The sequence below is a fragment of the Megalobrama amblycephala genome, linkage group LG14, assembly GCF_018812025.1.
Source record: "Megalobrama amblycephala isolate DHTTF-2021 linkage group LG14, ASM1881202v1, whole genome shotgun sequence".
Classification (NCBI taxonomy): Eukaryota; Metazoa; Chordata; class Actinopteri; order Cypriniformes; family Xenocyprididae; genus Megalobrama; species Megalobrama amblycephala.
In genome coordinates, this window is record NC_063057.1 from 9,464,374 (window position 1) to 9,476,975 (window position 12,602).

At 41.0% G+C, this 12,602-nt stretch overlaps 1 protein-coding gene across 1 annotated transcript in view; it reads left to right on the top strand.

The window, feature by feature from the left end:
• The window catches only part of LOC125245417 (scavenger receptor cysteine-rich type 1 protein M130-like), a 49,698-nt gene extending 48,419 nt beyond the window's left edge, over window positions 1–1,279 (top strand). Inside the window, exons 19-23 of the mRNA XM_048155991.1 lie at window positions 80–154; window positions 278–340; window positions 551–613; window positions 797–859; window positions 1,081–1,279. Coding sequence (XP_048011948.1) covers window positions 80–154; window positions 278–340; window positions 551–613; window positions 797–859; window positions 1,081–1,127 — 311 coding nt within the window. The 3' untranslated portion in view covers window positions 1,128–1,279. The remainder of the gene's footprint in view (window positions 1–79; window positions 155–277; window positions 341–550; window positions 614–796; window positions 860–1,080) is intronic.
• Window positions 1,280–12,602: the final 11,323 nt, after the last annotated feature.

Consider the following 12,602-nt stretch of genomic DNA (forward strand, 5'->3'; position numbering starts at 1 on the left):
TAAAATGATCTCACTGCCTGCATTTTATTCCAGCAAATATCTTTATTTTTTATATTAATATTTTGTTCTGACATTGAAGAGAGGGCGAATACAGGCACATCAGGATACTATGAGGAAATCATCATCGATGGACCAAAACCCGATCATGAGACAGGTGCTGGTTCACTTCCGTACTGTAGTTGAAGTTCTCTCTCTGTAATTCTACAATCTACATATTATTATATACATTGAAGTTTGTTTTGAGCTTGATGGCATTGATTTCATGTTAAATTTGTAGATGACACACCAGAGGACTATGATGATGTCGTTACCAGTGGACAGACCTATGGTACGGAAAAAGGTGGGGTTTTTTGTTTTTTAGATATAATTTTGCTCTTTTTACACTCTTTTTTCTTTAAGGTGAAGACAAGTTCAGATAAAATGTTATTTTATAAATCAATATGTTAAAGTTATATTTAAGAGCTTATGTTGTCTGTGTGTGTCTGTGTGTGTCTTTGTGTGTCTGTGTGTTTGTGTGTGTGTGTCTGTGTGTGTGTGTGTGTGTGTATAGTGGACACACCAGAGAATTATGAAGATGTCATCATTAATGGACAGTGCTCTCAATGTGTAATGGGTGAGTCACACAACTTCATTTTTAATCTATTTTTTTTTTCTAAGTTATGTTGAACATGCTTTTCTACCATTAAAGATTCATCATGGCTTCAGGTTTAATCTAATAGTCTCATACATTCATGAGGGGAAACAGATCAATGACATCAATGACACAAGCTGAATTAAATGATATTTTTGTGTAAAGAGGGGGATCAGGAGGAGTATGATGATGTGTGGAGTATCACTGAAGATTTGAGAAACTTGTTAGGTAGGACTAACCTTTTTGTCTTATGATTCCTACACTTACTAAATATATTGTAATATATTTCATGTTTAAGACTCAAAATTTACAATTTGATCCCTTCATGAGTTGAAACTGAATTGCCCACACCACTATATTTATATTTTATATATATATTTAAAATACTGATGCAGTCACAATACTGAACTTTTTTGTTGTTTGTTTGGTTGTTTTTTTCTTTAATGCAGACTATGATGATGTGGAGGAGTCAAACAATGAGAGAGAAACTGCTTGACTCAATGGCCACGTCTACTGCCACTGTTTATTACAGCTTCTGGATGTTTTTTTTTTTTTTTAATGAATTTAACAAAATTTTAAAACAATACTTTTAGGCCCGGTTTCACATAGAGGGCTTAGATTAAGATAAGATCAGGCCTTAGTTCAATTAGGACATTTAAGTAGTTTTTATAAATGTACCCTTGAAAAATAACACGACTGGTGTGAATCTTGAGACAAAAACAATGGCACTGACATATTTTAAGAAATGTCAGTTCAAGTTGCTTTCAGTTAAAACAGTTAAAACATGCATTTTAGTCTAGGACTATCTTAAGCCTTGTGTGTGAAACCAGGAGATAGAGTTGCCTTTCATTCTTATTTCAATATTCTTTAAAGGTGCCCAAGAATGCTTTTTCACAAGATGTAATATAAGTCTAAGGTGTCTCCTGAATGTGTCTGTGAAGTTTCAGCTCAAAATACCCCATAGATTTTTTTAAATTAATTTTTTTAACTGCCTATTTTGGGGCATCATTAACAATGCACTGATTTACACTCGGCGCCGCCCCCTTAAATCGCGTGCTCCCTGCCACACGAGCTGTCGACTATATTACAGCGCATTTACAAAATTCACACAGCTAATATAACCCTCAGATGGATCTTTACAAGATTTTCGTCATGCATGCTGTATGCATGCTTCGAATTATGTGAGTAAAGTATTTATTTGGATGTTAACGTTTTATTCTGAGTGAATTTGAGGCTGTCCTCCGTGGCTAACGGCTAATGCTACACTGTTGGAGAGATTTATAAAGAATGAAGTTGTGTTTATGAATTATACCGACTGCAAGTGTTTAAAAAATGAAAATAGTGACGGCTCTTGTCTCCGTGAATACAGTAAGAAACGATGGTAACTTTAACCTCATTTAACAGTACATTAGCAACATGCTAACGAAACATTTAGAAAGACAATTTACAAATATCAGTAAAAATATCATGCTATCATGGATTATGTCAGTTATTATTGCTCTATCTGCCATTTTTCGCTGTTGTTCTTGCTTACCTAGTCTGATGATTCGGCTGTGTGCAGCTCCAGACGTTAATACTGGCTTGTGTAATCCCTTGAACATGGGCTGGCATTATGCAAATATTGGGGCGTACACCCCGACTGTTACGTAACAGTCGGTGTTATGTTGAGATTCGCCTGTTCTTCGGAGGTCGTTTAAACAAATGAGATTTGAGAAGGAGGAAACAATGGGGTTTGAGACTCACTGTATGTCTTTTCCATGCACTGAACTCTTGTTATTTAACTATGCTGAGGTAAATTCAATTTTTGAATCTAGGGCACCTTTAATAAACTACTTAAATATGGTCATTAACACAATCTCGATAAATGAAATACTGCTAACATTATTATTTCTAAACATTGTTTATTGCCGTGATTTCCACAGTTCAGTGTTATGAATCAGAGTCAGGGTTAAATGTTTCTACACTTAACCATTTATTTCCTCTTTCTGAGGAATGTAGGAGAGTCTTCCAGTGACAAAACATGATAGTTACAATGTGTTTCACAGATGAATTTCTGAGCATTTGTTAAATATACTGTATGTTAGAAAATATTGTTGAAGGATGTTTGCATAAATGTTATTCAGTGGCTGTGAAGTTGTACATTTACACCAATAGAAAAGAACTGTCCTAATAACTTAATTGCATTACATTGTGGGATGCAATAATTGCATCTCACACAAAAAGATTACTAAATATTACAAAAATGTATATATTGAATCCTTAAGCCAACAGCATTTTTAAGAGAAAGATCTTTCTCATTATTTGAGAGATCATAATGCTCATCTACTCCTGATTCCTGAATTGTTCTGATTCCAGCTAAAGAATTTTTTAATATGGTTGACTTCCATATTAAATTTATCTCTGTTGTGATTTTCTAATGTTATTTTTATCTTAAAAAATTATACTTAAAAAGTATTATTTTAGTATTTTCTGTTAACTCAAAATTGTTAAGCAGAAAAAATTAAACTTCAAACTTTGTGCAGTCCAAAGTATTACACAGACCAAATATATCTTGGAAAATGAATATGCAGTTCTAGGCATTTGGCTATTGATTATTCATGCTGGTTTGTATGTAAAAGTGTTGGAGATTTGGAGATGATGTTATGATTTATATAGACCTTGATAATGACAGTTCAGAGCATTTCAGTTGTTTATAGTCTTTTACTGCTATCTTGTGGATACAGATGAGGTGCAGTAATATAGGCTACAATTTCAATCACTGAAATTTCAGTATTATAAATTATTATTATTATTTTTAATTTTATTTATTTATTTTTGAAAATGTAAAAAATCCAGAATGTTTATTGTTTTTTCTCCATTTCTGTCACCAGTGTAGTTTGGGTTCTTTGACACTGTCACCTTTTGACTCGCTTAGTTGGGGACACTTAATATTCAACAATATTATTGTTATTTGACTGCACTGACTCTATCAGACTGAACTGAGCTGGAGGATGACATCACTGTTTTCTGCTTTATTGCTGAATTGAACTCATTCCATAATTTATTAACTTTTATTATTGAACCAAACTGAATCAACACTGAACTGTTGTCTTTCTAGAGCTGCTTTACAGTAGAATTGAACTCTGTTGCATCATTGAATCCTGTTCATCACAGTAATGCTTTGAAACAATCTGTATTTTATAAAGTGATATAAATAAAGGTGACTTGACTTGATTTACCTGTGGGTAATCTTAAATCTCATGGCTTGCATGTTACTTTCAAAACTTTTTATAGGTTATTGATATATGTTGTGAGCTAAAAGTGTCTTCAAAAATCTTGTTTTCCTGTCAAGAGTCTCTCTGTGCTCAAGCTGCTCCAGTCTGTTTGCTTTAGGTCTTTGAATCTAGAATCTTTGATCTAAAATTTGTTATTTGAAATTTAAGTGAAACCTTCAAGTTTTTTTTTTTTTTTTTTTTGGTAAATTGACCATTACTGCTATTTCGATTTAAGTCTTGTAATGTGGCCTTAGTATACTCTCAATGTACAATTTATGTCATTTAAAACTAAAAGAAACATCCCACAGTGAAGCAGCAGTATTGTGCCTCATGTCCTCCTTCATCCTCCACTCTCGCTTTCTTTGCTTTAGTGTCTCTGTGTTAGTGGCTGCTTTTTCTGCATATCTGTCTCTCTCTCAGGTCAGTTTTTGTTGGAAGAGTCTCGTCTGGGAGAGGCAGCAGTAATGGCTCAGAAAGCTGCAGAACTGGACAGTTCTGAGTTTGACGTGGTGTTCAGCGCTGCTCATATGCTCAGGTGTGTGTGTGTCTGTCAAACATTCACATTGCTACATCTGCACACTTTTGTGTCCGGTGGATTGCAGGTGGATTCTACTTGTTTCATCATCATTGATCACCCTCTGGGGGTTTATTTTGTGATAATGATCAGTTTTATTTTGCTTATTCCACAGTTGCTTGCCAAACGTGGACATATTAATTTTCCTTTAAATAATTTTTTAGCAACCAAGCTTCATACAGTGCACTACCAGTAAGATTGATACAAATTTGGAACCAAAAATTATTCAGACACTTTGGCCTGAACATGTTTTGCTTATGTGTTATCTGACATAATTAAGATTATTTTTTTTCTGACACAGTTTAACTCTGAGTTCTTGTCATATTTTATTAAACTGTAGTGAATAAACTGTATTAATGAATGAAATGTTCAAGCTATCTGAACAAATTTTGGTTTGACTGTATATCTGTAAAATTATTATTATTATTTTAATCTTGGTCTAGTGGTTGGGAGTGAGGATGGAGCCTCTGTGAAGTTCTCTATTGAAGAGTAAATAGTGTAAGAGTGTAAAGTGCACTGAAAAGAGTGTAATAGTCTCTGAATTTTACTTCTCACACATGCAGGAGAGGTGGTGTTTGCAACAAACTGGATTGTGTTCTTCTGAGAGCAGAGACCAGGATGAACTGTCTTGCATATGCAGAAGGCTAAATGTCATCAGCGGTAACTCATACCAACTGAAGTGTCATATATTGTCATTATGCAGATATTGAAAATGTCTCTTCTTTATTTATTGTTGATCAATCAGCGATTTGTCTCTTATAAATGGTTTTTAATAGAACTTAAAATCTCTCCACACTCAGCCCTGAATCTATGAAGCACTATGTTGCTGACTGTCATAGAGCTTAATTTGCAGACTTTTTACCAAAACATTTTACTACAATAAAATGCCTTAGACTAAAAATCATTCTGAATTTTTTATTTTTTTTTTATAAGAAAACAATTTCTGTTTCAGTAAGCACTGAGACGCTCTCTCCTGTCAAGACAAGGACAAGACGTTCATCAGCTCGTTTCATTGATTTTTTTTTTTTCAGTTTTTGCTGCCCTCTAGTTTTAGAACAAGTGTTTTGCTGCCACCTTTTGGGCGAGTAACGCAAGTAAGTTCTCTGTCTATTATAGTGAATGAAAACTTTATATTTACATCTGATTTGTGGGTTTTTCTAACAACAAACATTAAAATTGATCAAATTAAATAATAATAAAAACTATGCTAAAATGGATATCAGGGTTGCAAATTTAGCTTTAATTTGGGACGGTAAATTGTTTTGACATAACAATATTAAAATATTTAGCCCTGTAAATGTATTTGTTTTTATTTATTTAAATTTATTCAACATAAATATAATTTTTTACATGTTATGATGTTTGAATTGAGCAGTTATCAGTGTCTGTATCAGCAGGTGTTTGGGTCTGATGCTGTATAACATTAGGTGCTTCCTCTCTCTAAAATCTTCAAAGTCTCCCAAATGATGTGTGACTATTTTTGCCTCTATGTGTGTGTGTGTGTGTGTGTGTGTGTGTGTGTGTGCATCCTCAGTGAAGTGTCTCGATAGGGAGGAGGAGTTCTCTTCAGAGCTGACGTATATATGATATATATGGAGAAAACCATAAAGGCCTCCTCTGATTTGTCACTGAAGTTGTTTGATGATTTCATCTGTTGTGTCTAATAAGGTAATGATGAACCTGATTGGAAAGTTTTAGGGCTCTCTTCTTTAGGGGGCTGACAGTACCCGTTTTCTTCAGTGTATTCGAGGGACAGAAATGAATCTGTCCCACGTTCTGAGCTGATGAAATGCTGTGCGTCAAGCAGAAGACGACAATGAGGATTCTGATTTTTCTGATAAAACTCATCACCAGTAGGTTTATAGCTTCAGTTGAGGGAGAATTTATCTCAATTCAAACATTTATATGGAATTAGATACTGCAGCTGACTTGTTGTCTAACTGGCACATATTATGTACTGTATATTTTGTGCTTTGTTGTTAATATCCTTTTTCCTCTTTTTTTTCTTTTCTTTTTTCTCTCTCAGTCCTTCATTCTTCTGCTGCACAAAAGGACAGTGTAAATGTGAGGTTGGTTGGTGGTCACAGTCGCTGTGCTGGTAGAGTGGAGGTTCTTCATAGAGGTCAGTGGGGAACAGTGTGTGATGCTGAATGGGATTTGGCTGAGGCTACAGTGGTGTGTAGAGAGCTGGACTGTGGAGAACCTGTTGATGCTTTGGGTGGTGCTCACTTTGGACCAGGATCAGGACCAATCTGGATGAGTTATGTCACTTGTACTGGATCAGAGTCAACACTGAAGAACTGTGGGTCATTAGGATGGGGTAAAAGCAACTATGATCATACTGAAGATGCTGGAGTCATCTGCTCAGGTAAACTGCTCCATTCTGCACTGCTGTTACATCATTTTATGTTACAACTGCATAAAATGTAAAATAGTACAGTTGAAAATGGTGGTGCTGCTTAATGAAGTGTGTGCGTGTGCGTGTTGTAACTTGTATACACTTCCTGTGTCCTCATAAACCAAATGGCTTAAAAAAACATACTAAACTTTTTTAAAACATACTTAAGTTTTTTTTTAATTAAAAAAAATACAGTCAGTTTTCTGTGATGGGTAGGTTTAGGAGTAGAGGTAGTGTAGGGGGATAGAATATACAATTTGTACAGTATAAAGACCATTATGTCATATACAAGTAAATATATATGTAAATATACAACATGTGGTGTTTCTCTTACATATAAAATATGATATTAGGAATCTATAAAATATGTTATATACATTGTGTATATTGTGTATAAAATTAAAATAAAATTAAATTAAAATTTTGATTCCTTTAGGAGTCAGGCTGGTTGGAGGTTCTCGCTGTTCTGGGAGGTTAGAGATACTTGATGATCAGTCGTGGGTTTCAGTGTGTGCTGCTGCCTTTGACCAGCAGGATGCAGAGGTTGTGTGTAGAGAGCTGGACTGTGGGGCTCCTGTACAGGTGCTGGGAGAAGATGCTTTTGGAAAAAGAGATGCTCAGATGTGGACACAAGAGATTCAGTGCAGAGGAAATGAGTCTCAGATTCACCTCTGTTTTACATCACCATCACACCAAAACAACTGTTCTCATGTTGGACTGGTGTGTGCAGGTTAGAGTGGATTTCTTTTACTTTTATCAAATCTAATGTCAAATCTTCTGACCCTCTGTATGAAATATTTTTTTCTCTCTTTGAGTGATTATTTTAAATCTCTTTTTTTCTGACTGTTTATTGTTATCTGTCCTTCTTTTGACTTTATGTAATATACACAGTCGCTGTGCTGGTAGAGTGGAGGTTCATCATAGAGGTCAGTGGGGAACAGTGTGTGATGATGACTGGGATATGGCTGATGCTGCAGTGGTGTGTAGAGAGCTGGACTGTGGAAAACCTGTAGATGCACTGTATGATGCTCATTTTGGACCAGGATCAGGACCAATCTGGATGAGTTTTGCCACATGTGCTGGATCAGAGTCAACACTGAAGAACTGTGGGTCATCAGGATGGGGTAAAAGCAATTGTGATGATACTGAAGATGTTGGAGTCATCTGCTCAGGTAAACGTCTCTGTACAGTACCTCACCTTAATATTACATTACTAAAATTGTCTCCTTTTCACCAAAATGTAGAGTATTTTATTTTAATTCTATTGTTGTGATCATAGCAAACAGGGTATTAACTCTTAGAAAAAAACTAAATTTTGGTTCTTGACTCAATTTTATAAGGAGAAATGTCTGAAACGATTGCATAATACTTTGATTTTAACTGATTATTTTATTTTTTTCTTTGTGATAAAGTATGTTTACGAGCTGTTTAATTTATACAATTTTAAATAAAACATGTTCTTTTAACATATATTGATGATAACATTATTCAAACCTCATTTATACATAACGCAATACAATATAAAAATGTAGGGCTAATGTAGACCTAGGCATATCTTAATTCTTAATTCAATATAAAAAGTTAATTTAGTAATATCCATTTCTGATTATCCTAGGCTGCCAATGGTCAGCCAGGTTTGTTATACTCCTTACTAGTGGCCACGAGAAAAGGATGTTGTTCCTTTAACATAGGATCTCGAGGATATTACATACAGATGTTGTTACCTCAATTAAATGATCTCATGGCCATGACATATGCTGTTCTCACAAATTGTAGCCTCAACATGCTACTACATTCTCAATAGGTCTACTAATAGGGCCACTAATGTACCCATCATTACAGGCAATCCTTCTATCAGAACAAATGTCACTAACAACATCAAAATAAAAATAAAAAATATCCGTAAATGCCTTTTGAGAAGGTAACTGCTGTTGTGTTGACACATTGAAAACAATTATTTCAAAATAATTGGTATTTTATTTTAAGTAAATAAATAAAGGATTAAAAGGCATTTTAGGGAATAAAGAAAAAGAAATAAGAATGGTAAAAGTTGTAGGTCTAATTGTTGTTGTGAAATAATCAATTTATTTGCAAATAATATGCCTATTTTTTTTTAAATCTGTTTTTTAATATGCACAGTTTTACACATTCGCTCTTATTCATATGTATAATATGTCGAAAACAGTGTCGAAAAAAGTTGAGTAGTTTGCATTAATGCATATTACAGCTGTCAAATAATAAGTGTTCCCTTTCAGTCGGTCACGTTTGACGTACGTCAGTAGTGACCGACGAACTGGGATATCGCTAGAGAGCCCTATCAGCTTCGAGAGAACTAAAACAAGCCAATGGAGATTGGCGTGCGATATTTGCATAATGCGCACCACTCCTAACAGGTGGATATAAATAAGGTAGCAGATGCAATCGCACTCTGTCTTTCGCTTCGGAGCCTACCTGTTGGTGTCCCACAGCTTGACTGAACTTCAAGCCTCTTGAGAAGAGTTCGGCGCTTGTGTTGGTGTGATGCCGCTGCAGCGAGGTCGCGAGTTGGAGTGAGCCGGGTGGAAACAGCCGCTGTTACACAGCGTTTGGCTGTAATTCCGCTTTGTTGGTCTGCGATTTGGGCTGGTTCCTCCCCTGTTTTTATTAAACACATTGTGACACTCCCTGTGTGTCTCGACACAAAGGAGCTGAAATTTCCCCTTCTAAAAGAAACTTCACAGACGAACCCTACGTCTTTTTCAAGATGTCATTTCGTCTGTGCGCTACTGGATGTGGTCGTTCCCTGGTCCCTGCTGATGGGCACAATCGCTGCATCATGTGTTTGGGCGTTCAGCACGCTGAAGCGGCTTTTGTAGATGGTTCATGTTCTCATTGTGGGAACATGACTATCGCAGTGCTGAGATCGAGACTTTTATTACTTGGTTCTCAGGGAGCGGGGGTCCCCTCCCCTATGCCCCGTGCGGCTGCTTTTTCCGGCCCAGGTCGGAATGACGGTTCATCGGCGTATAGGCAGGGTGATTTGCAGGTTACGGTTAGGGCTTCCCCGCCGAGCTCTGCTCCGCAGGCCTCTGCCGCCTCTTCAGCACTGCAGCCCGTGGTGTTACCAATTGACCGCACAGTTCCCTCTACGGAGTGTCCGGTGCTGTCCTTTGGTGCACCTGTGGAAGACCAGATGTCGATCATGGTATCCGAAGGTGAGCAAGAGTCCTCGGGAGATGAAGACTCAGCCGCACTGCCCCAGCGTTTGCCGAGCCGGATCCCGAGTTGACTGCTGTGCTTTCCCGGGCAGCCGAGAAGGTTGGGCTCGTGTGGAATCCTCCGCCTTGTCCCGGTCCTTCTCGGCTTGACGATTGGTACCTCAGGGCAGGCCGCGCTGGCCATTTTTCCCGGAAGCGCACGATGAGGTGACCAAGTCTTGGCGGACGCCGTATAGCGTTTGTTCGAGGCCTGGCCCCTTGTCCGCCTTCACCACCCTGGATGGCGGGGAAGCTAAGGGTTACACGAGGATCCCACCAGTGTGTCCAATGTCCGCCATTGTGTCCAATGTCCGCCGGCTGGCGTGGTAAGCCGCGTCTCCCATCGCGGGCCTGTAAATTCTCCTCGAATCTGACGGAGAAAGCTTACAGAGCCTGTGGACAAGCTGCCTCTGCTTTGCATGCTATGGCCCTTTTGCAAGTATATCAAGCAAAAGCGTTGCGCGAAATGCCCCAGGGTGGTCTTGGGAGACTGATAAGTATCGGTTCCTGGACTCCCCCGTGTCTCAGGTCGGGCTTTTCGGCGACGCGGTGGAGAGCTTCGCCCAACAGTTCTCCGCCACCCAGAAGCAGGCTGAGGCGATAAAGCACATCTTGCCCCGGCAGTCCGCTGCTGCCTCCACACCACCGGTGGCTCAACCTCAGCCTGCTCGTCGCCGAGGGCGCCCACCCGCATCGTCCTCCGCCCCTGCTAAGTCGGCAAAGCAGCAGCCTCCACCCGCCAAACAGCAGGGAGCTGGCAGCGGACGGAGCGCCCAGCCCGCTCAGGCCAAGCCAGGTGGCAAGAGATCGAGGAAGTCGCGATCCTGAGATGGGCGACATGGAGGGGAAGGTTTCATCTCTTCGGGAAAGGAGTCCATCACCTCTTCCACCCCCGGAGGAGGGCCGGGGGGAATCTGTATGTGTGTCTGTCCCGCCGCTGGCTCTTTGGAGTCCAGCGGTACCCACTTTCTCACAGAAAGAGCTGTTTCCCAAACCTCCAGGTCACAAGAGGGCGCGGTTGTCTGGGCCCGAGGTTCTGCCTCGTCGCCCGCAGCCCCCTCTTTCTTCACCAGTGGGGGGCAGTGTGGTGGTCGAGGCCGCTCCTCGTGTGCCGTCTCCCATCTGCACTGTCACCCCGCAGAGTCTGACTCCACTTCGGGCCGCTGTGCTGTCCGAGTCGGGTCCCAGCACTCTGCTTCGCTGCCCCACCCCCGGTGCATCTGTGGTACCTTTGGTCCGGCTGGCTCAGTTTCTGGAAGCCTGGTTAACGCTCACCAGCCCGTCCCGCTGGCTCATTCGTACTATCAGACTCGGCTATGCGATTCAGTTCGCCCGGCGTCCCCCGGTGTTCAGGGGTGTCCACTTCACTCAGGTGTCGTTGGACAGTGCACCTGTTCTCCGGGTGGAGATTGCTGTCCTCCTGGCGAAGGATGCAATCGAGCCGGTCCCTCCAGCCGATATGAGGTCAGGGTTTTACAGCCCCTACTTCATTGTACCGAAGAAAGGCGGTGGGTTACGGCCAATCCTGGATCTGCGTGTCTTGAATCGGTCCCTGCACAGGCTGCCGTTCAAGATGCTTACGCAGAAACGCATTTTCGAATGCATCCGTCCCCAGGATTGGTTTGCAGCGATCGACCTGAAGGACGCGTACTTTCATGTTTCGTTATTGCCTCGTCACAGACCCTTTCTACGGTTTGCGTTCAAGGGTCGAGCATATCGGTACAAAGTCCTTCCCTTCGGGCTGGCCCTGTCGCCCCGCATCTTTACGAAGGTCACGGAGGCGGCCATTGTTCCTCTCAAGGAGCAGGGCTTTCTCATTCTCAACTATCTCGACGACTGGCTCATTCTGGCCAGCTCGCGGGAGCAGTTTTGCGAACACAGGGACCTGGTGTTAGCTCACCTCAGCCAGTTGGGTCTTCTGGTCAACTGGGACAAGAGCAAACTCGCCCCCGGGCAGAGGATCTCTTATCTCGGTATGGAACTGGACTCGGTCGCCTGGACTGCGCGCCTCACCGAGGAACGCGTCCAGTCAGTGTTGAACTGCCTGAGTTCGCACAAGCGCAGGACAGCGGCCCCACTGAAAGCTTTTCAGAGGCTCCTGGGGCATATGGCATCCGCAGCCGCGGTAATGCCGCTCGGTTTACTTCATATGAGGCCGCTTCAGCACTGGCTTCACGGCCGGGTCCCGAGATGGGTGTGGCAGCACGGTACGTTCCGTGTCCCAGTGACGCAGTGCCGCCGCACTCTCGTCAGGTGGGTAGACCCTTCGTTCCTGCGGGCGGGAGTTCCCCTCGAACAAGTGTCCAGACATGCTGTGCTCTTCACGGATGCCTCTGCCACCGGATGGGGTGCCACGTACAACGGGCATGCAGTCTCGGGTCTGTGGACGCGACCGCAGCTGCATTGGCATATCAATTGCCTGGAGTTGCTCACGGTTCGTCTTGCACTGGGCCGCTTCAAGGAGCTGCTGTCAGGCAAGCACGTTCTGGTTCGTTCAGACAGTATTACG